Source organism: Zingiber officinale, chromosome 10B (genome assembly GCF_018446385.1).
Source record: "Zingiber officinale cultivar Zhangliang chromosome 10B, Zo_v1.1, whole genome shotgun sequence".
NCBI lineage: Eukaryota > Viridiplantae > Streptophyta > Magnoliopsida > Zingiberales > Zingiberaceae > Zingiber > Zingiber officinale.
In genome coordinates this window covers 78,032,215-78,055,741 of record NC_056005.1, presented here as the reverse complement: position 1 = coordinate 78,055,741, position 23,527 = coordinate 78,032,215, and the positions used below count along the sequence as shown (strand labels likewise).

The 23,527-nt window shown below is 41.3% G+C and overlaps 1 protein-coding gene across 2 annotated transcripts; it reads left to right on the top strand.

Annotated features, from left to right (window-relative positions):
- Positions 1-10,032: 10,032 nt before the first annotated feature.
- Positions 10,033-14,003, top strand: LOC122029623 (FT-interacting protein 7-like). Of its 2 annotated transcripts, none has more exons than XM_042588693.1 (2): positions 10,033-10,324; positions 11,397-14,003. In XM_042588693.1, the coding sequence occupies exon 2, from the start codon at positions 11,400-11,402 to the stop codon at positions 13,731-13,733; it is 2,334 nt and encodes a 777-aa protein (XP_042444627.1). In that variant the 5' UTR covers positions 10,033-10,324; positions 11,397-11,399; the 3' UTR covers positions 13,734-14,003. The 2 variants fall into 2 exon arrangements, with proteins under 2 accessions (XP_042444627.1, XP_042444626.1); XM_042588692.1 differs by having other exon boundaries at positions 11,392-14,003.
- Positions 14,004-23,527: the final 9,524 nt, after the last annotated feature.

The window sequence follows — 23,527 nt, the reverse complement described above, 5'->3', positions numbered from 1 at the left end:
TCTAGGTATATTTTATTTATGCTAAATCTTGCCATGATTGTTTGCCCATCATATGCCATGACATCATGTCTAGTTTTGCATTCATGTTTTATTATGAAAAATCCAAAAATACCATGTCATGACATTCATACATCATGTAGTAATAGGATATTTTCTTTTGAAAATTATTTTCTTTTGATGTATGCCATAACATAATCATGCATTAAGTTTAATTCCTTGTAATTAAGGACGAATGACATTTAACAACAATTATTGACAAGTGACATCCTAGGTGGATGTCTAATATCTCTAGAATGCCTAGATAGATATGTATGATCCCTAGATTAGGGCAAAAACCAAAATCTACATCTCACAAAGACCATAAGGTGACTTGTATGTGATTAGTGCACATTAGATACAAGTGAGATGTTAGGAAGATGAACAAAACTCAAGATGTTGATTTAGTGCATTCTTTTGAGTTTTAGGTTCATCAAAACACATAGTTATGTGTTTTCCCATCATTCGGAAAGCTAATGTACAAGTAATGTGCATTATGCCCAAGGAACATGATGGGATATTGGTTTTGAAAATATTTTTAAAATGTTTTTGGAAAACCTTGGTGAAGGCTATCTTTTGATAGTAATCACCATTGAATAGTTAGACACAAACTTGAAGAAAAACACTAAAGTTTTTGTAAGTTTTCAAGTTTATGTCAATCTTTGAAAATATGATGTATTTTCATAGAAAGCTATTTTTCCATGATTAAGTATGCCCTAAATAATGTCTACACGAAATTTCATGATTTTTGGATTTTTGTAGAATTTTCTAGGGGTTTCTGAAGTTGACTGAAATGGAATTTCAGCAACTATTAGAGCTCCGATCGATCCATGGATCGATTGGAGTGCCCGAATCGATCCGTGGATCGATTCAGAAGGCAAGTCTCCCGCGAGCAGAAGCTCGCTGGATCGATCAGCCGATCGATCCAGGTAGTCTGAATCGATCAGTGGATCGATTCAGAAAGGTTCAATCGATTGGAACCCAACTCCAATCGATCCAAGTTGCTGATTTTGGCTGGGAAGGCTTGATTTCAGCATCTTTGAACCTCCTTGAGTCTAGGTAACCATTCCAAACCCCTAAAATACATTTGTATACATACAAAGGGTGTTTTCATGTGAAAACAAGGATGGATTGGTTAAGGAAGGTTTCATTGAAGTTTAGGTTGAGGTTTGTTTCAAATTTTGAGTATTTGAACCTCAAAACTTCTAAATTTGGGTTTCCTAAAGGTTTAGGGATTCCAAGTCATTGTTGGTGCAATGACAGAAGTCATCACCATGTCTTTAGGGGGAGGAACTCTTTAAAGACATGAAAAATTACTTTTCATGAACCTTGGAAGGTGGTTAACCTTCTGTAAAGAAAATGCTCATGTATGAGCTTTTGAACTTGAAATGGGGAGTGGATATCCTCATTATTTCAAGTGGGAACTCAAGTGGTTAGATAATGCTCAAGGTTGGGTATTTGTCTACATTGAGGGAGAAGTTAAGGATAAATGAAGGGTATGGGACCTTCATTATCGTGTTGATCACAACGAGTGATGTTGTGAACAACGATGAGCAACTCTTCAGGGGGAGAGTTTTCAACAAATGGATTTGTTGATGTGTACCCAAAATTGGGGCATGGGTTGATGTGTGCCTAAAGATGGGTTGATGTGTGCCAATAGGGGGAGAATGAAAGGACCTATGAATGGGTGTAAGTTAGGCTTTCATTACCTAGAGGGAGTGTGCCCTCGTAGGGGGAGAATGAAGAGCTTAATTTATACGTTCATTACCTAGTGGCATGAAGATTGAGGCTATAGGATTAGCCTAACTTACATGTGGTATTGTAAGTGTTATTGTGGTATTGTCAAACATCAAAAAGGGAGAGATTGTTGGTGCAACATCCCTCAGGTCAAGGTTGACCTGGGTGACCAAGCTGAGTCTTGGTTTGAGTTTAGATGTTTGACAATAAGAAATTGATTGAAGAAGAGTCAAGTAGGTCAAGGTTGACCGGATACTTGACAGGGAAGTCCTGGTGAGTGAAGCCAGGCAGAAGGAAAACCCTAGTGAGTGAAGCTAGGTGAAAGTCCTGGTAAGTGAAGCCAGGCAGAAGGAAAATCCTAGTGAGTGAAACTAGGTGAAAGTCCTGGTGAGTGAAACCAGGTGAAAATCCTAGTGAGTGAAGCTAGGTGAAAGTCCTGGTGAGTGAAACCAGGTGAAAACCCTAGTGAGTGAAGCTAGGTGAAAGTCCTGGTGAGTGAAGCCAGGCAGAAGGAAAACCCTAGTGAGTGAAGCTAGGTGAAAGTCCTGGTGAGTGAAGCCAGGTGAAAGCCCTAGTGAGTGAAGCTAGGCAGATGGAAAACCCTAGTGAGTGAAGCTAGGTGAAAGTCCTGGTGAGTGAAGCCAGGCAAGGGAAAATCCAGATGGATCAAGGATGATCGGACATCTGGTGTTGGGAAGTCCAAGTAGGTCAAGGGAGTGACCAGATACTTGGCATGAATAGAAAAGTCTAAGTGGGTCAAAGGAATTGACCAGACACTTGGTGGGAAGTCCTAGCAGGTCAAAGGAGTGACCAGATGCTAGGCATGATGTACCAACAGGTCAAGGTTGACCGGATGTTGGTTTGAGAGGCTTGGAACTTGGTTTTGGGCAAAAACCAAGTGTTGGATCGATCAGTGGATCGATCCAGGAGCTGGATCGATCAGTGGATCGATCCAAGCTTCTCCTAAGCGAACAGAGAGCATCTGGATCGATCCGTGGATCTATCCAGATGTTCCAATCGATCAGTGGATCGATTGGGACGTGGCTGCTTCGCGCGATAAGCGCTGGATCGATCCGTGGATCGATCCAGAGCACAGAGGCGCTCTGGATCGATCCGTGGATCGATCCAAAGCCTCCCCGATCGATTGGGAACATTCGAATCGATCGGGATCCGACCGTTGGCGTCGATAAAGGCCGCAGGCGTTCATTTCCTTCGGCATCTCTTCACGGTTTCATCTCAGATCTTCGCCAGCTCCTCCACAGCACTCTCAAAGCTCGTGATCGCCAGTTCTTGAAGGTTCTTGGAAGCTCTCCGAGTCAAGAGGCGGATCAAAGGCAAGAAGAGAAGCTAGGGTTAGGGTTTTCTGCATTCATTGTAAGCTTTGTGCTTGTATTTTGTTTCCCTTTCCTTCTTCTTGTACCGAGAGTCTTGTAGGGCTTCTCCGCCCTCGGTAGTTACCGAAAAGGAGTGTTTCATAGTGGAGGGTGCGTGCGTGGTGTGGATCCTTGGATTAGTCACCTCCTTTGGAGGTGGATACCAAGTAAAATCCTAGTGTTAGCGTGGGTGTATTTGTTTCTGTATTTTCCGCTGCATATTCTTGAAGAAACAATCAACGCCAAGCAACGCCAAGCACCGAGCGAACGCGATGAGCTATTCCCCCCCCCCCCCCCCCTCCAAAGGAAGCTCTTGAAGATGAGGCATGAAGGATGGGGAAGCATCCAAGGGACGCAAGGCTGATAGAGGAGGCTAGAAGGCAAGGTTGAGATTGTGCGGGCCAAGACGAGTGTATGAGAGATTGTACTTAGGGTAAAATCCTAGGTTTAGGGTTTTACCAGTTGACTTACAACTGGACCAGTCGACTGTGGTAAGACACAAAATGTTTTCTGTGCTCGACAACTATGAAAACTAGTCTACCGATATTGTAGCCAGCTGACTGACACTTATCTAGCTAACTTGTATTGTAGCCAATCGACTGGTACACTATAACGTCAACTAGTACACTATAGTAGTCGAGTGGTAAAGAGTCATTGACAGAATCATGGATTCTATGGAGTGTCGTTGGTCAACACCAGTCGACTAGTGCAAGGACCAATCGACTGGTAATGATAAAATCAGCTTGTTGATTTTTCCAAGCTCTATATAATGAAGCTTGGGGTGGCAATTCTTGGTGACGAAATTAGAGGTGGTTAACCCTTAATTAGAGTCTCCCAAGCTCTCAAGTGCAATCCAAGTGTGATCAGGTTTATGACGAGGTTTCTCCACCAAGAAAGAGGATTGCGCTAGCCTGAGTTTGTTAGAAAATTATCCACCGACAGATAGAGATCATCCACCTTACGGACAACCGTGGAGTAGGGGCATTATCTCCGAACTACATTAAATGAAACGTGTTATCAGATTTTGTTCTTCTTGTTTATTGTCTTCTACGGTTAGCTTTTGTTTTATACTTGTTATTTTGTATTTCCATTGCGCTAATAAGTGTAGGAAGTGAATGTAGAGGGTGACCGTCTATTCCCCCCCCCCCCCCCCCACCCCACTCTAGCTAGTGTCAAAGGTCCCAATAGTTTTCTCCTTCAAAGTGATCTCAACCTAGCATTTAGACTCGATCGCTTGCAGAAGGCTTTCTAGCCTTTTGTTACTTAGTCGGTCAAGATCTGCAGCTCGTAGTGCTTCTTTCAGAGTATGCTCCTTTGCATCAGCCAATTTTTATAGGGTTTCCACCTCCCATTGTAAACGTCGCACGGATCACATTGGTAGAATGAGATTCCAGATCAGCTATACAATCTTTCAGGATTTTGTTCTGGCAATACATATCTAGCATTAGCTGGCTTTGGTGTAGCCTAAAAGCAAAGAACTAGTAAAGGAAAGTGTTAGAAGCATGTTAAAACAACCAACTAAAATAAGAAAACAAAGGGTTTACTATAGAGGCAGCCTGGGCATACACATCTACCTGATCAGGAATGGATAGTGCGTCTGTGTGTTCCATCAAGTCCATCCAAGTGTTTGCCATTAGCTCTTGCAACACTCTAATCTCGATAAGGGGTCAGTAGATGCACCTTGTCGAGAAGGCACATCAACAAAGGAGATGAATCGACGATGAGCAGCAATACCAGAAGCTGATGCTCTAGCAATAGACCAGGTAGAACTAGATTACGTAGAAGGGGGAGTGGAGGGGTTGGGCGGTGGGGAAGAGGACACCTTCGGAATGGGCCCTGTTGTCTCCATTGGGGCTTTCCCTCGAATAGTAGGAGACGACATGGATGCCCTCTCTATCTCTGTTTGTCAAGTTGAACGAACGTTAGCCAAAGCCATTGGGACTAGGGAGGCAAGCAAGGGCCCTCGCCTAGGCAAATTGGAAACTGGATCAGCTTCAACAGGCGAGGGGGGTCTCTTATGTCGGAAGATCAGCAGGGCACTCCCATCAGGTGACTCGGGGATGGCTAGAGGTGAAGGGCGATCGGACTGAGAAGCTAACAAAGCTCGTGGAACATAATGATGGACGGGTGGATCTTGGGGATCTGCCGAGGTGGGAGGCGAGCCTCTCCGCTCTGCTAGAATAGCTCTCTCCCTTCAATTTATTTCTATTTTATTCAACCGAAGAGGCCCAGATATTGAAGCCCGAGAGAGCACATCCGTTATAAGAAAAGGGGAACAAAAGGGAGGTGTTAATGAGAGAGACATAGGGGAAGGGACATAACAAGAACAAAGTCACTTACCTAGGGAGAGTGGCATTTCCATTGGAAGAGAACTCAGACCGAACGTGACCAAGATTCCCTCTTGAAGTGGCTCAGAAATATCAAACTTCAAGTCTCTTAATCGGGCCTCAATCTCGATAAACACTGAATCCATCCAGAAGTCCCCTAGTCTGGGCACGGGGGAGAGGTATGATAAACATCTGATAGGCCAATCTACTAAAGAGGGAAAAGGAGCAAAAAAGTACTTATTCTTCGAGTCCCTTCCCTGTAGAGACATCCGACTAAAGAGGGTCACCTTAGGGTAGGCTTGAAAGCAAAAGATACCATCAGTGTGATGTTGAGGAACAAAAAAGCAGTGGAACAAGCATGGAGTCAAGGGAATTTCATATAAGAAGAAGAGAATGATGACATCACATAGAATACAGATAGAGTTAAGGACAAAATATGACTAACTCTGACAATAGCAGCCCAACTTCTTGAAGTTGCATGAGGGCTCCTTCGGTGCCATAGCAAAGCATTTGGTTTATAGCCTCGCCTACTTGGGATCCAAAATCATCGGAGGCCAAGTAAGCTTCCTTCTGGGCAACAAAGCGGTCATCTTCCCCTTCCCGATAAGTCGCTAGCTCGCTCTGGGACTTAAGTAATTTGGCCTTTCCCTAGTCAATTTCAACTTAGAGGAAGGAGCATCAGACTTCATCACCTCCAGCTTAGCCCATAAAGACTCAAGGGCCACCCTTTGGGAGTCCAGTTGTCATTGGAGGTTGGTCTCCCGGGAGGTACCAGTGGCTAGGGCAGCATCCTTAGCAGACAAAGTGCCCAGGAGAGAAGTGTCTATAGCGTCCAACTCCCTTAGCTTGACTGAATGATCCTGGGATTCAAGAGTTTTTGTGTCCATATCAGCCACTACTTGTAGCCTCCTTGCTTTTTCTGAATGAAGCTTATCTTCGCTTGTCTTCACGGTGGTTCCTAGACACCATGCTTTCTTGGCCTTGGCATGGGCCAGTGCCTTAGCCTCCTATATCCTTTTCTCAAGTTCGCTTAACAAGGCAGTGTGCATTAAGGACCCCAAGGAAGAGATTAGGTCATAAATCGGATCAACAATCGGGGGAAGCTCCAACCCACCAACTTGAGCCTGTAGGACTTCATTCTCTTGTTACAACTTTGCAACAGCTTGGGATACACCCATCTTGATTACACAAGCCTGTCAACAAATATAATTAGCAAGCACCCTATAAGTGAAAGTAAAGCTACCAAATCTTACCGCAAACAGTTGTTGAGAAAACCTGTCCGCCAAATCTAGCATAGGGAAGTCTAGCACCTTGTCTGCTGCATCCCTCCAAGCCTTTGATAAAAGGCCCTTTAGTCGCACCTGCCCACAAACCGGTGGGGGATCGGGGACTAGGGGAGGTAGCAATACTTGAAGGGAAGGCACGTTGAAAGCAGAAAAAAAAACAAAAAATGATTTTTAGCAGGATGAGACGAAGGGGAGGAAGACTCTGCGCATGGCATGGTTGGGGGAAGGCTTGAGGGGCGTAAAAGAGGTGGGTAGGACGCTCGCTCGGGAAGTCACTCTATGGAACTAGCCTGAGGAACCAAGAAGCGAAATAGCATGGCCCGGCGAGGCAGAAGTACTAGCGGTAGCAGAAGTAGATACTTGAGCGAGATGGCGGGTTGAAGAGGACCGCTTAAGTGATGATTGAACGACCAGAGTGACACGACGCCTTTTGCATTGAAGCCACAATGACTTCTTGGGGGCCACGAAAGGAGCCTCCCCTGGAGGAGCAAGAGGCTCGGCAATTTCCTTATCTGCATGGGCAACCACCTCACTACCGCTTGGAGGACAAGGCACTTCTCCTGAAAGACTGACCGGTTTCTCCCCTCGGTCAGCCAAAATGGCCTGCCCCCGCTGACGAATTATATCTTTTTTCAACTTCGAGGAGGAGAGGGCGTGAACTCTGAACATGACGTCCTCTACAAGGAAAGAGAAAATATCAGCTAGTGGGGAGATAAAAGTTTAGCTATTTGAGCTTACCAAAGGGAGCCAATAGGAAGGTGTGGATGGGACTCAGCCCAAATACATAAAGAAGGCTTTCACGAAGCAAGATGGGCAAGATGAAGTGCACGTCTATTAACTTCTGCGAGGCAACAACACAGGTGGCCTTATGATGATGGTCTCCTAACTCAGAAGAAGAAGGGTAATCCGATCGCCACTCAGTTGGCCAAATTACAGGCCCAGGTACTCGAATAAAGAAAAAGTAAGATTTTAGCCCTTATTGGAAGAAGACATGTTCTTAAAGAACGTGGACTTGGGTCGAGACTGAACCATGAAAACACCAGGCTATGATTTTTTAAGGTAGTAGAAGTGATGAAAGAGATGAGGAGATAAAGGGATATCATATAGCGGCAGATGATCACCATTCTGCACATAACATGAAAGGCATTAGGCATAAACTAAGAAAGGGGAACATGAAAATACCGGCTTAGGTCAGAAAAAAATGAGGGAATGGGAAACTAAAGGCTAGCATGAAGCTGATCCTTAAAGAAAGTGACGAAGCCGGGGAGGGCGATAAGGATAATTTTGAGGGCCAGGAACCTAGAGACAGTAGGTTTCAAGGATCTCTAAGTTTGACTTGGCTGATGCAAGGTCACTGCTATTAAAATCAAAATAAAAGGTGGCATACCAGGGGCAAGAGTCTCCTGCGCCATCTTCGAGAAGTAAATAAAAAGGGAGAGGTGAGAATGAGCACTTACAAAGTAGGTAACAAACTTGGAAGTGCACATAGTCGAAAGAGCCAAGGAGAGAAGAAGACAAAGCAACGACGGGTTGTTCTCCATCATGCTTAGGGTTTTAAACTAGGAATGTGAGAACGCTCCGGAACATTAATCGTCTGATCAAAATGACCCTACTCAAGACAATTATTAGATCAAAGATAATGAATCAACATTAAAGCTCGTGCAAAAAAGCATACGCTAGCCATCATATCATAATAAAGTTGGTAAGACACGTAACACTCACCTATGAAGCGACATTTATGATGAAAGAGATGGGTCAGTCACTATCTAGACACACTATCACCGTAGCCCTACTTTACATTTAAAACAACAAACGAATATCGCTCCAAAAAAAGGTGTCAGGAGAAATGGCTTGGGGTAGAAGAAATGAGAGTAGAACTTAGGTCTAGTCAGTCGGTGATTGCCTCATTCGATTAGATTTGAAGGAGATCCTTGTGGTGTGACGTTCAATAGGGAGTCTCAATAATATGGCAAGGTTAATAGTCAGGGGACGTGGAGGTCAAAAGTCAAGAAGAGGTGGCAACCTAGACTAAAAAGTTCTTCAAGGGTCGCGTCAAAGATCCACAAAAGTGTTTCCCGATACCAACTCCCAACCGGCTTCTCCGCTGGTCAGGTCCTCAGGGCCTAGTCCCCCCATCCACCGTCCTAGTCAAAATTCCTGGCCGGCTTCTTAGCTGGTTGGGTCTTCAGGGCTTAGTCCTCTCATCCACTCCTGGGCACCATCCTAGTCACAATTCACTACCGGCTTCTCAGTTGGTCGGGTCTTTAGGGCTTAGTTCCCTTATTCACTCCTGACCACCATCCTAATCAACTCCTGGTTGGCTTGTCAGTCGATCATGTCTCCAGGGCACAACCCCCTTAGTTTGCTCGTGGGTGTGGCCCTAATCATTGCCCGACCGGTCGCTCGGGCGGTTAAGTTCTTGGGGTTATCCTTTGCTCCCATATGATGCTCCCTACACTGCCGAGCGGCCCCAACTCCGATCTGACCATAGGCCGATAGTAATATTGTCAGAGAATCGTAATCATTTGTCAGAAAATTACAGTTATACGTCAGAAAATATTCTGATGCTCTGTCACTTGCACCACACGGAATCTTCTTCTACCCAATGGGAGTTCTTCGTACTTCATTCACCACCTAGAATAATCTGACACCCGACATTCTCTGATCTCTTATCATTACGAAGATTATGAAAGATATTATTAAAAGGGAGCCCCTTCCCGTTAGCCAAATATACATACACATACGCATCTACTTCATTCCAACAATTTGGTGGACTCTCAGTTTGACTTGAACGTCAGAGAATCTTCGTAAGGGACCTCTTCCCTAGTTTTAGGCGCTAACGCTCCGATGTAATTGGTATGTGATGTGCGCAAGCTCTCTCGCTATCAACATTATCATCTTGTCATCCACACCCTATCTGACTCGGCTTCCAAAAAAGTTACTCATCATCCCAAGTTACTCTAAACCCTGGCAAATCTGTATTTTGTAAAAAATAATCGTTATTTGTTTTAAAAATAAAATAAAAGGATGAACTTAATCTCGTAACATGGTTGGGTTTTTGGATCCATTCACGACGCCAGCGTGGGGTCATCACGTGACAAGCAACCTCCCGACCAGGGTCACTCCACACCACGTTCGCCTTCCATGTTTTGTTTTTAAATTCCCACTTGTAATAATTTCCTACTGTTTTTGGAAAAAAAATTAATTAAAAAATGTTATTTTTCTCCCAATACGACACATTCACCTCGCTTCTTATTCCTTTTTAATACTACAGCTTGCAACCACAGCAGCAGCGGCCGCTTTCCTTCGCTGCGTGCTCTTCTTTTGCGTGCTGTCTTTTTCTCGCTCGCTCGTTCGCTGTCGCTCTCTGCCTCGTTCCCCCCGTCAACCTCGCTTCAGATCTCTCCTTTGTTCCCATCCGCTGAGAGAGATCAGACACCGGAAGTGCTGCTGTATGCAAGCGGGAGGGCAGAGGCGCAGAGCCATTCCATCTCCGTCACCTGCGCCTTCCTTGGAGGTCCATCGACCTCCCATTCTCCCTTGATCGCCATTGTGTTCGTCTGAGGTATCCCCTATCGCTTCAAGGCTGAACCTTTTCGGTTTTCTTGTTCATTTCTAGTTTTTTTTTTTTTTCAATTTTTTACCGCTCCGTTAAGCGTGTAGAATTACTTTGTGCCATCTTTTTTTTTTTTGGGGTTTTGTGTTCTCATTTTTCGCAGTTTGTGCGATAAAGCTTTCCTTTCTTTCTTTTTTGTTTTTAGGGTAAAAAAAAAAACTTGCGATTTAGGGCTTTTGTATTTCATACATGAGTTCGATGCGGATGGGGTGGTAAATCATCCGAGTTTGGAAGATGAAGTTGGTTTTGTTTATCTCAACGTCAGGCTAACCCTACACGAGTTCAGCCTGATATCTTCACCTATAATTTAGTCTCAATGCAGTAATCTTCTCTCAGCTCGGAAGTTAGAACATTAGTTGTTTTTCAACCCTACCCTTTTACCTTGAGATACATGTCAGTTTTACTAGAAAGCACACACTTTACCTTTCAAAGGCGTAAGATCTAGGCTTTGAGCTCAACAATCTTTGGGTTTTAACGTGGAATAGTTACATTTCTTCTGATCATCCTCATGCCTGTTCTTCTGTAAAAAGAATTTTTGAAGTATTTATTTCATTGATATATCTAAAAAATTACAGATGTGGTTGGTTTTTAGCTCTGTTTACATGAGAAGAGGTGAAAGAGGATTAGAATGTAACAGGATAAGAATGGAAGATAGTAAGGATGGAAGAGGGTCAATAATTTCATTCTCTTGTTTTTTTTCCTTTTTTGTAAAGATGTAAATTATGATAAAGCTTTCTTTGTTGTTTTACTTCAAGAGATATCAGGATTGAAGATTTGAATTTATTTAAGATATATCCACTCTCCATTAGTTCATAATTTGTCCAAAGTTAAGGGCACAATGTTCTCTTGCATGGAAGCCCAGAGTTGGGCACAAGCAAATCTCATGCGGAAACATCTCTTTTCCCACCCTTCCATTTCCATTTCCATCCTTTTGCATGTTCACTAAAGTAATATTGAAAGTTCTCCATCCTTATTGATTAATCCTGTGATATTAACTCTTCTCCTTTTGCCACTAGCCCAGAAGATGCAGAGGCCTTTCCCTCTACCTCAGGAGGACTTCACCTTGAAGGAGACTGCTCCTCGCCTTGGAGGAGGCGGACTTGGCGGTGGTGACAAGCTCACCAACACTTATGACCTTGTTGAACAAATGCAGTACCTCTATGTGCGTGTTGTGAAAGCCAAGGATCTGCCGGCTAAGGATGTCACTGGGAGCTGTGATCCCTATGTGGAGGTAAAGCTCGGTAATTACAAAGGCACAACTCGGTATTTTGAGAAGAAGAGTAACCCTGAATGGAACCAAGTGTTTGCCTTTTCAAAAGAGCGGATCCAAGCTTCTGTGGTTGAGGTTTTTGTTAAGGACAAGGACTTAGTAAAGGATGATTTCATCGGAATGGTTTTGTTTGATCTTAATGAGGTTCCAAAAAGAGTTCCACCGGATAGCCCATTGGCACCACAGTGGTATCGTTTGGCAGACCGCAAAGGTGAGAAGGTAAAGGGAGAATTGATGCTGGCTGTTTGGATGGGTACACAAGCAGATGAAGCATTCCCAGAAGCTTGGCACTCTGATGCTGCAACCGTTCCTGGTGATGGCCTTGCCAGTATTAGGTCAAAGGTCTACCTATCTCCTAAGCTTTGGTATTTGAGAGTTAATGTCATTGAGGCTCAAGATTTGTTGCTCAATCCAAAACCAGGCTTCCCTGATGTCTTTGTTAAAGTTAACCTTGGTGGTCAAATTCTTAGGACTAGGATTTCATCAAGCAGGTCTGCCAATCCTCTGTGGAATGAAGATTTGATGCTTGTTGCTGCAGAACCTTTTGAGGAACATTTGATCTTAAGTGTGGAAGAACGAACTGGACCAAACAAGGATGAGGTGCTAGGGAAGGTTGTTATTTCTCTACAGAATGTTGAGAGGAGATTGGACTGTCGGGTTGTTAGTTCAAGGTGGTACCACCTAGAGAAGCATCTGGTAGCTGATGGCGAGCAGAAGAAGGAAGTGAAATTTGCTAGTCGCATTCATCTAAGGTTAAGTCTGGATGGAGGGTACCATGTATTGGATGAATCCACACACTATAGCAGTGATCTTAGGCCTACTGCAAAACAGTTGTGGAAACCAAGCATTGGTATTCTAGAGCTTGGCATACTAACTGCTCAGGCATTATTGCCAATGAAGACTAAGGATGGGCGTGGCACCACTGATGCTTATTGTGTGGCTAAGTATGGGCATAAATGGGTTCGGACAAGAACAATCATTGACAGTTCCAACCCCAAATGGAATGAGCAATACACCTGGGAAATTTTCGACCCTTGTACTGTTATCACCATTGGTGTATTTGATAACTGCCACTTGCAGGGTGGAGAGAAGGCTAATGGTGTTACTGATAACAGAATTGGCAAAGTTCGGATTCGACTTTCTACACTAGAGACTGATAAAGTTTACACTCACTCATATCCTCTCTTGGTTTTGCATACATCCGGGGTTAAGAAGATGGGGGAAGTTCAGTTGGCTGTTCGATTCTCCTCTTCCTCTTTGCTTAATATGCTACATACTTATTCCAGGCCATTACTGCCGAAGATGCATTACCTTCATCCTTTGACTCCTAGCCAACTTGACTACCTGAGGCATCAATCCACGCAGATAGTCTCAATGAGGTTGAGCCGGGCAGAGCCACCACTAAGAAAGGAGGTGGTAGAATACATGTTGGATGTGGGTTACCATATGTGGAGCATGAGAAGGAGCAAAGCTAATTTCTTTAGAATCATGGGCGTCTTCAGTGGTTTGATTGCTACAGGAAAATGGTTCAGCCAAATTTGCCTTTGGAAGAACCCTATCACAACTGTACTCATCCATGTTCTCTTTGTCATACTGGTTCTCTACCCTGAATTGATACTTCCAACAATGTTCCTCTACTTGTTCTTGATTGGAGTATGGTACTATCGATGGCGGCCAAGGAAGCCTCCTCACATGGATACTCGGCTCTCTCATGCAGACACTGCAAATCCAGATGAGCTGGATGAGGAATTTGACAGATTTCCTTCAACAAGACCTCCAGAAATCATAAGGGTGAGGTACGATCGATTAAGGAGTGTTGCTGGAAAGGTGCAAACTGTGGTTGGAGACCTCGCCACACAGGGAGAGAGGTTTCAATCACTATTAAGCTGGAGAGATCCTAGAGCAACTGCTCTATTTTTGATCTTTTGCCTTGCATCTGCCATAGTGCTCTATGTAACGCCATTCCAAGTCGTCGCCCTCCTAACTGGATTTTATGTGCTGAGGCACCCTAGGTTCAGGCATAAACTACCATCAGTCCCACTCAACTTCTTCAGGAGGTTGCCGGCTAGGACAGATAGCATGCTTTGAGAAATCAATGCTAGTTTGTGTTGTGATTTAGGGTGCTCCTGAGCTAGTGCATTAGCAAATCTATCAAGATTTGAAGTCTTTTCTTTTTAGCATATCAGTGTTGTGGTCAATCATGAACTTGTTTGTGATGCCCCTGAACATTATCTGTCCTTCATTTTGTGCATTTTCAATTACTCCGTCGTATCTAGCTGTCGCATGAACTGGTCATGGTCGAGTGTATTTAGTTCCTCAAATCAAGTATCATTCTAGTCATTTGGAAGCTTTTCTAAAGTTGCTGATGACAACTTGAGTTGATTGAAGCAGTTGTGTTTCTCATATGAATCTTACTGGAGAAAGTGTTTGCCTTTCTTTTCAGTAAGGTGTATTTAGTCATTGTTTACAATCTATGGAGTGATGCAAATATTTAATCCAATGTTCGCCACAATGTTGTGGTATAAGTAAGCGATTAGCTAAGAAGAAAATGTGTGTTTATAGAGAATAGTTTCGCAAGGGAAAACAGAGATTGAGAGTCTTTTATGGAAGAAATCTAAAAGCCAGTAGACTTTATCAAATAGTTCTTTTCAATTAACTAACTAGATAACTCCTTAGGTTTGTTAATCCACCATTGCACTAGAATGAGAAAGAGAGAAACTAGTTATTCAAGATTAAATTGGCTGTTGCTTCAAATATGAAAATTTAAGAGCATGGGCTCAGAAGCACCATGTCTTTTGAAATGGTCGTCCAAAATTTTTTTGTTTTTTTTAAGATTATCTTGATTTGAACTTGACTTGTGCTCAATTCATCTAGATGTCATGGAGTCCTGATTTAAGTTTATTTGATTGTTTAAAAATCGTTAACAAATTTATTCCAAACTTGTTTGTTTGAAGATCTTATTTATTTATTTATTTATTTATAGTTTTATTTATAAGCTCGATAAAGTTTTGTTGATGGATATAATTTATAAATTTTCTTCATCAATATTATTTATGTACAATTGATAATAATATTCATAAAAATGATCGTCTATTCGAGTTTCTCCTTTATCACAACAAGAGCATCCAATAATAAACCTGGTTCTATGCTTCCTCCTTTATGGAGTTTCTTCTCTTAGCTTTTGTGCTTCTGTGATAATGTTCATCTATTCTTCCTCCCTTATCCTGTTTCTTTCATCTATTCTTCCTCCCTTATCCTGTTTCTTATCTTAGCTTTTGTGCTTCTATTAGCCATATACCCATTTGTGCTAGATAACTAAAAGTGATTTAGCCATTGTATCCTAACAAACGATGGTCCATTCAAACCTTAGGGCATCTCTGATTTCTACAGAGATTTATGAAAAAAAAAAAAATTGGATGAGGTTTTTATTTCAAGAGCATGAAATTTCAAAGCTATTTTTTTTTCTCAAATTGAGAATGTGGGACGGGGCCATAAAAAATATATTAAATAAATATTATATATAACTTTATTAATTTTTTCGGAACGGTCTAGGAAAGGACTTTCGACGATTCTTAAGGGTCAACTTTTAATTTTAATGGTCTAAGATGATTACAATTTACGGTTCGGAATGGTCGATTCACGATTCATGAACGGTTCGTCACAGTTCAAGATTATTATATTATTTTTTTTAAAATTATAAATTTATAAAATTATGAGTAAATTAAAGAAAAATTCCTAAATATAACTTCAACTTTGCATGAGTCCTCATCTTAAAAAAAACTTTTTTTCCACTCTCTGTATTTAAAGTTTTGCTTACTTCAACTTCCTCATACAAATATTGTTATCTGATTGTCTTTCATATTTTTTAGATACAAAAAGTTCAAAAATGAGTATAATTCCTATTAAATTCAGCACTTAAATTAGAATTGAGTATATTGTCCATCAAATTGACCATGATTTTTTTCCAGTTTAATATAATTTTTTCTAAATTCAACACAATTTTAAGATAATATATTATATTTTTTTATAAACTTGGTCCCAAAATTTTGATACAGGTTTATAAAAAAAATTATAAACCCAACCTATGTAGTACGGGAGGAGTTTATATTGAAAGATTTATAGTATAAATTGCATGCTATAAATCTCCCACTGCATATGCTCTTAGTATTAATGAATTAATTTTTAACATATATAGAAATAAAAATAATAATAATAATCCGTTGGGTGATTAATTAGTGTCGGGTTAGTTAAGATTCCCGTCCGAATACTTATTGATCAAGTTACAAGATCGGGCTAGATCTAGATCCAGATCCAAATCTGGACCTGGACCCCGGACCCGGGTCGGGTTTACATAGAAGAAGATTTATTGTTCGATATATATTTTTGTTAGGATTAGGGAAGGAACCTCTATTTATAGATATTATACTCTGATAGCGGCTCGAGATCCACTCAAAACATTTTCATATGTTTTTATGATTTTTTATAGGATTAGACTATTCATAATTAGTTGAAAAAATATGCATCGCTTTCATGCTGTCAAAAAATTATAGTGCGATGGTAAATACCTTGAATAATCAGAATTCGATATATTTGCCATTGAACCATCATATTAAATGGACGGCGACGTAATTTTTTACCTTAGTGTTCAAAGCGCGCATGCAAAAGAAAGGATTTCATTCAATAATATTTACGTTATTTTAATAGTACTTTTTAATATAAATCAATTTATTTATTTTAATTTTTCTAACTTAGAACTATTCTATGTTTCACCGACACTGTTTTTTTTTTTTTTAAAAAAAAATCCAATATCTTAATTTCACGGATTAATCAACCAGATAAGACTGTCGTCCTTCTATTTCACCTATCATGTAAATTACCACACTTAGACATGTTTATCCTTATTGAAATTTAAATTTTCTTCCTTGTAGTTATTTATTTTCTTAAATATTTTACCACACAACCCTAGAAAAAAAAGGAGAAATATTGTGTTCGTGTTGTATGTATGGATGGATTCATATACAAAATATTTATATATAAATGTATATTACTTAGATATTTAATTTAAATTAAATTAAATTAAACAAAATTAATCAAAATTAAATAAACTATTTTTTTTAATTAATCGGACGATATGATGTTTTTCAATAAAAACAGAAGAAACTGAACCCATAATTAATTGGGTAAAAATAAAATTAATCATAATTTTTTAATAATGATAAAATCATAAAAGATTTAACCGAAATTGAAATCAATTTTGTTTATACTTGGAGATTTACCGGTTTGATTTTTTGTTTTATTTTATCACAAATTTAGCATTTTTTCTTTCAGTAAATTATTTTAAATTCTCATGCAAACTTAAACATGTATATGCAGTCCCCATATCAATATAAATTTATTTCTAATACCAAATTAGTTTATTTGTTTAAGTTCCCTAACCCTAGCAAAATTATCATATTGCCCTCATTTGTATTTAAAACGCACAACTGCTCCTCTCTCTCTCAACGTCTGACGTATCATTTGGTGACTCCAAACCTTGGCAACACACTCCTCCTCCATGACTCCAAACCATCAACAACGTACTCTCCAACTTCGTCCCTAAATCATCTCTATTGACGTTGAAGGCAAAAATCAAAGAGGCGGTAGAACCCGACTAAACCATCTTAAACCCTTGAATCATGGGTAAGTAAAATTTGTGTATCCTAGATTTCGACTCATTTGTTATTCCTCTCTGAAAAATCAAAGGTTTAGTTCATGGGTGTTTTAGTTCATGAGTGTTTTCGATTGTGTGAGGTTAAGGTTCAATAAAATTAGATTTAGGTGTCTGCATTGCAATTTTATGAATGAGTTTATATTGCATCTTCTTCAATTCAATGAATATAAAATATGTGCAAATTTTGTAGTGATTATCAATAAACTAAGTAATATACTCAATTTAAGCACTTTGATGCCCAAAATCTGTAGGGTTATACTTTAGGATATGAATGGGTAAATTATTATAATTATTAGTGTTGTCCATTCTGCTGGCTCGAATAAAATTAGTTTTGATGTATGAATTGCATTTTATGAGTGTGTTTGTGTTTTATCTTCTCCAATTGAAGAATTGAAAGATATATGTTAGTTTTGGGTATTGATTATCAACAAACTAAATACTATACTCAATTTAAGTGCTTTGATGTCCAAAATATTTAGGATTTGTACTTTAGGATATGAATGGATAAATAGTTCAAATTTTTGACGTTGTCCAATTTGCTAGCTAGAATAAAATTAGTTTTGATATTCGAATTAAAATTTTATGACTGTGTTTGTGTTTTATCTTCTTCAATTAAAGAATTGAAGATATATGTTACTTTTGTGTATTGATTAGCAAAAAATCGAATAATATACTTAATTTAAGCACTTTGATGCCCATATTTTTCATGACTTGTACTTTATGGTATGAATTATAAATTGTTCTTGTTGTTTGAGTGTGATTGATTTTGTTAGTTTGAATAAAAATGGGTTCTTGATTGTTCTAATTGCAACCTATTTTATGAATATATTTGTGTTTTATCTTCTTCAATTGAATGATTGAATGAGATATATTGTTATTGTGTAGTAATTATCAATAAACTGAATAATATACTTAATTTAAGTGCTTTGATGCTCATATTTTCCATGGATTATAGTTGATGGTATGAATTGTTAAGTAATTTATTTTTATGCAGAATGGGAAAGAAAACCATAGCTATAAAATTAAGGGAGATTAAGGGGAAATCTGTGAAGAAGAGTAAGAGCTAAAGTAGCAGACAATCATGTTTGCATTGTTCACCAACATATTTCAAAACTTTGTTGGATAAAGTATTACCCTATTTGTATAATAAGAAAAAAGAGAGGATCAAAAGCACTCCACTTAGCCCATGGCTCGAGATTCCTGAGATGCCAATTAGTAGCACTGGAATAGATTTAGTATTAAATAGATTCTAGCAGTTTTCACGTTCTTTCTTGTTTGGTGACAACATTGTAGTTCCATTCACATCAACTGAGTTTTACATCATCCTTGGTTTGACCCATGTGGGGCAACCTATTGATTTGGATGCCAACATGGAGTCCAAATTTGTGGCTCGGTTATTTAGAGGAAAAATCGACAACATAAATAGGACTACAATTCATGATAAAATACTTGTATTAGTTGAATCAGAGAAGGATTCTAAAGTGGATGATTTTGTTAGGATGTTTATTTGTTTTCTATTTAACTATGTTATTTTTCCTGTTGATAACTATTCCACTCCTCGATTTATTATTTCCTACATTGATAACTGATAAGCCTAAAAATTAGAGTGTGTCACGAATGGACTTATCAAATTAACAAATGTATATTCACTGAACCCCTTAACTACACAATAATGTTGTAATAACGAGCCCAAGATCGAACCTCGAGGAACAAACGGTAGGATGTAATATAGGATTGTCAGTTATTCCTATTTTTGAGGTTTTTAATATAAAAATGGGGGGGGGGGGGTTTAAGCTTTGAATCTAAATCTAACAATTGACAAGTAAGTAAATAAGAAACTGATCTAATGCATAAATGAAACCTAACTAGGTGTCAACAATTAAACCATAACGCATTGTCACTCTACGTTGTGATTAAATCATTAACACACTCAATCTAAAAATGAAATAATGAGACACAATTGAATCTAATCTTAAGCATAAAAATAAGCAGCAAGACATCAGAAAAAATCTAATCTAAAGCACCAATTAAAACCCTAATTTAAAACCTATCCACTTAACAATTAACAAAGCACAAATTAAACACGAATTAAACTTAAACAAGGGAATGAAATGCTAGATTACATGCTAAAACATAATAAACATTAAAAGAAATCTGTTCTAAGCTATAAAACAGTAGCAAAATGAAATAAAATGGTAAACCAATCCATCCTCACAATCAATCTACACAATCTTCATGCTCTTGCCGTCACACAAGAGGCCGGAGTTCAGAACACCCAACTCCGGATGTCAGTGGATAATCTCTACAGCATATCAGTTTCAGGATTACTCAGCAACACCGATGGACCGCCCTCGACACGCTGGAAACAACCCAGAACCCCATAAATAACCAAAAATCTGGAAATCTGTAATCCAGAATCTCTGGATCTGGTATGAAGTTGCGGATGATGGTTTGCTGTCGAATGGAGCTCAGGAACACCGGAGGACCGCTTCCAAATGTCGCTGATGGGAATCAGAGTCGTCGATTGGAGGAACGCCTCCCAATCTGTGTTGGAACAGAGAAATGCCGAAAGAAGAATTTCGCTGGAGGAAACACCAAACGACAGTTCTAGTTGAACGGGATGAAGCTGCCGAGAATCTCTCTACCGAGGTTGAAGCTCGAGAGGTTGATCGGAGAAAGGAAAGGGGTCAGAATTTGGAAGGAAAACGCCACGGGACGAAGCTGCGCGGAGGAGTCGACGAAGAGAAAACACTGTAGCTTCTCTGTTTTGAATCAGATCCAGATCTGAACGGATGGCTGAAATTGATTTGGAGCTTGATCAACGGTGGAAGTCACTTAAAATCCGATCCGAAGGTGCTGATCTTGATCTAGGGTTTGGATCTACTCTCCCTTAGGTCGGATGGACCAGATCTGAACCATCCAGTGAAGATCTTCACTGGATGGTGTTGGTGCAACCTTAGGTCAAGGTTGACCTAGGTGACCCGACTCGAGTTGACCTGACTCGAGGTATATTTTGATGTTTGACAAGAATGGAGAAGTTATATTTTGATGTTTGACAAGAATAGGAACTTGGGGGATTGTGGGTGCAACCTTTGGTCAAGGTTGACCTGGTTGACCCGACTTGAGTTGACCTGATACGGGAAAAGTCCAAGTATGGAGACTTGGTTCGGAAAAGTCCAAGCAGGGAGCTTGGCACGGGAAAAGTCCAAGCAGGGAGCTTGGCATGGGAAAAGTCCAAGTATGGAGACTTGGCACGAAAAAGTCCAAGCAGGGAGCTTGGCACGGGGAAAAGTCCAAGTATGGAAGCTTGGCATGGGAGGTCGGAGAGGGCTCGGTAGCTCGTTCTCCGGACTAGGTCAGAGAGGGCTCGGTAGCTCGTTCTCTGGACCGGACGAAGTCAGAGAGGGCTTGGTAGCTCGTTCTCCGGACTAGGTCAGAGAGGGCTCGGTAGCTCATTCTCTGGACCGGACGTGGAAGTCGGAGAGGGCTCGATAGCTCGTTCTCTGGACTAGATGGAGTCGGAGAGGGCTCGGTTGCTCGTTCTCCGGACTAGGTCAGAGAGGGCTCGGTAGCTCGTTCTCTAGACTAGGAAGACGTTAGGGTTTAGGGCTGGGAGCTCTAAAACCAACAGAGGCATTGGATCGGTCTGTTGACCGATCCAGTGATTCTTTGGCTGTCTGGATCGGTCTGTCGACCGATCCAGTGATACCTTAGTTATCTGATCGGTCTCGTGACCGATCAGTAACCACACAGTAGCTCTCTGTGGGTTATCTGATCGGTCTGGTGACCGATCAGTTAGAAGCGATGGGATTCAGAAAATAATAGGGGGATCAGTCTGTGGACCGATCCATCTATAGGCTGATCGGTCCATAGACCGATCAGGGATCGCAACCAACTCTCTGTGAGAGTTGGGATCGGTCTGGGGACCGATCAGCGTAGGGTCTGATCGGTCCCCTGACCGATCAGGGTGGAGCCTGATCGGTCCAGGCCTAGCCGTTGAGTCACAACGGCTAGATTTCTGTGTCTTCTTTGTCTTCTTCGCAGGTTCATATAAATCACGAGGTCGAGGGCCTCTGCAACAAGATCTCAAGAATACAAATAAGAGAGACTTCTTCTTCCTGCGATCTGAGCTTTGTTGAGCTCTCCACTGCTGAAGCTTCGTGTGAGCTTCCCTCGGCTGGACTCCAACTGATCAGTTGCTGCTGTGGTTGGCATCCGTGAAGTTGCTGCTTCATCAATAGTCGACGAGAAGGCAAGCAAACTAGTGTTTTTACATTCATACTGTTCTTGGCTTCTTGCTGTATTTCGTGTACTCTGATCTTGCTGTTGCAAGAGATTGTGGCGAGGTTTCTCCACCCAGAAGGAGTTTTTATTAGCCAGTTTTCCGGGGTCTCATCCACCGACGGATTGATAGGATTCGTCCACCTTACGGACATGTCGAGGAGTAGGAGTATCATCTCCGAACCTCGTTATATCGTCGCGTTTGAGGTTTGATATTCTCCTATTTCGTTTCTATCTTTTATTTCCGCTGCGCTAACTAAAATTGTAGGAAGAAACGTGAATTTGGGGTCGGCTATTCACACCCCCCCCTCTTTAGCCGCGTCCGAAGGTCCTAACAGGTAGCTCGTTCTCCGGACTAGGTTAGAGAGGGTTCGGTAGCTCGTTCTCTAGATCAGGAAGGCTTTAGGGTTTAAGGCTGGGAAATTGGATCGGTCTGCTGACCGATCCAGTGATACTATGGGTATCTGGATCGGTCTGCTGACCGATCCAGTGATGCACTGATTCTCACTGTGGGTCATGTGATCGGTCTGGTGACCGATTAGTAACCAAACAGATTGGGAGAAGGAATAGGAGGGATCGGTCTGTGGATCGATCCACCTATGGCCTGATCGGTCCACAGGCCGATCAGGGTTCTGCAACCAACTCTCTGTGAGAGTTGGGATCGGTCTGGGGACCGATCAACCTAGGGCCTGATCGGTCCCCTAACCGATCAGATCCGTCCTGGATCGATCAGGGTGGTGCCTGATCGGTCTAGGTCTAGCCGTTGAGTCACAACGGTTAGATTTCTGTGTCTGTGTCTTCTTCTTCGCAGGTTCATATAAATCAAGAGGTGGAGGGCCTCTATAGGTAGGTTGACTTCTTCTTGCTCCTGCGATCTGAGCTTTGTTGAGCTCTCCACTGCTGAAGCTTCGTGTGAGCTTCCCTCGGTTGGACTCCAACTGATCAGTTGCTGCTGTTGTTGGCATCTGTGAAGTGGTTGCTTCATCACCAGTCGACGAGAAGGCAAGCAAACCAGTGTTTTTACATTCATATTGTTCTTGGCTTCTTGCTGTATTTCTTGTACTATGATCTTGCAGTTGCAAGAGAAATTGTGGCGAGGTTTCTCCACCCAGAAGGAGTTTTTATTAGTCGATTTTTCGGGGTCTCATCCACCGACGGATTGATAGGATTCGTCCACCTTACAGACACGCTGAGGAGTAGGAGTATCATCTCCGAACCTCGTTATATCGTCGCGTTTGAGGTTTGATATTCTCCTGTTTCGTTTCTATCTTTTATTTCCGCTGCGCTAACTAAAATTGTAAGAAGAAACGTGAATTTGGGGTCGGCTATTCACACCCCCCCTCTCTAGTCGCGATCCGAAGATCCTAACAAGTGGTATCAGAGCGAGGTTGCTCTTCGTCGGATTAACACCCGGGGGAGCACAAGCTAAAGAATGGATCGAGTTGGAGAAGACGTCACGATTCCACCCTTCTATGATCGCGACGACTTCGCGTATTGGAAGGTAAGAATGAAGTATTTTCTTATGACTAACCTAGTAAATTGGAATTGTGTACAAGTAGGTTTTATTCCTCTGGTGGATAAAGAAGGAGAACCTCTCGAGAAGAAGAAGTGGACGAAGGAACAAATCCACCAATCCATAATCAACGACGAGGTAATGAAAATCTTTGAATTTTCATTACCTAATGATATCTTGTGTAAGATAGGTGGATACAACAATGCCAAGGAGTTGTGGAACAACTTGGCTAAGTTCCATGAGGAGAGCTCCAATTCAAGTCATGAAGAGGAGTCAAGTGAGCCAAGTAGCTCACATCATGGAGGTATGGAATTAGAAGTTGAGGGCTACTCAACATCTAAGGAAGAAGAGGAGGAGAGTTCTTCTTCAAGACTAGAG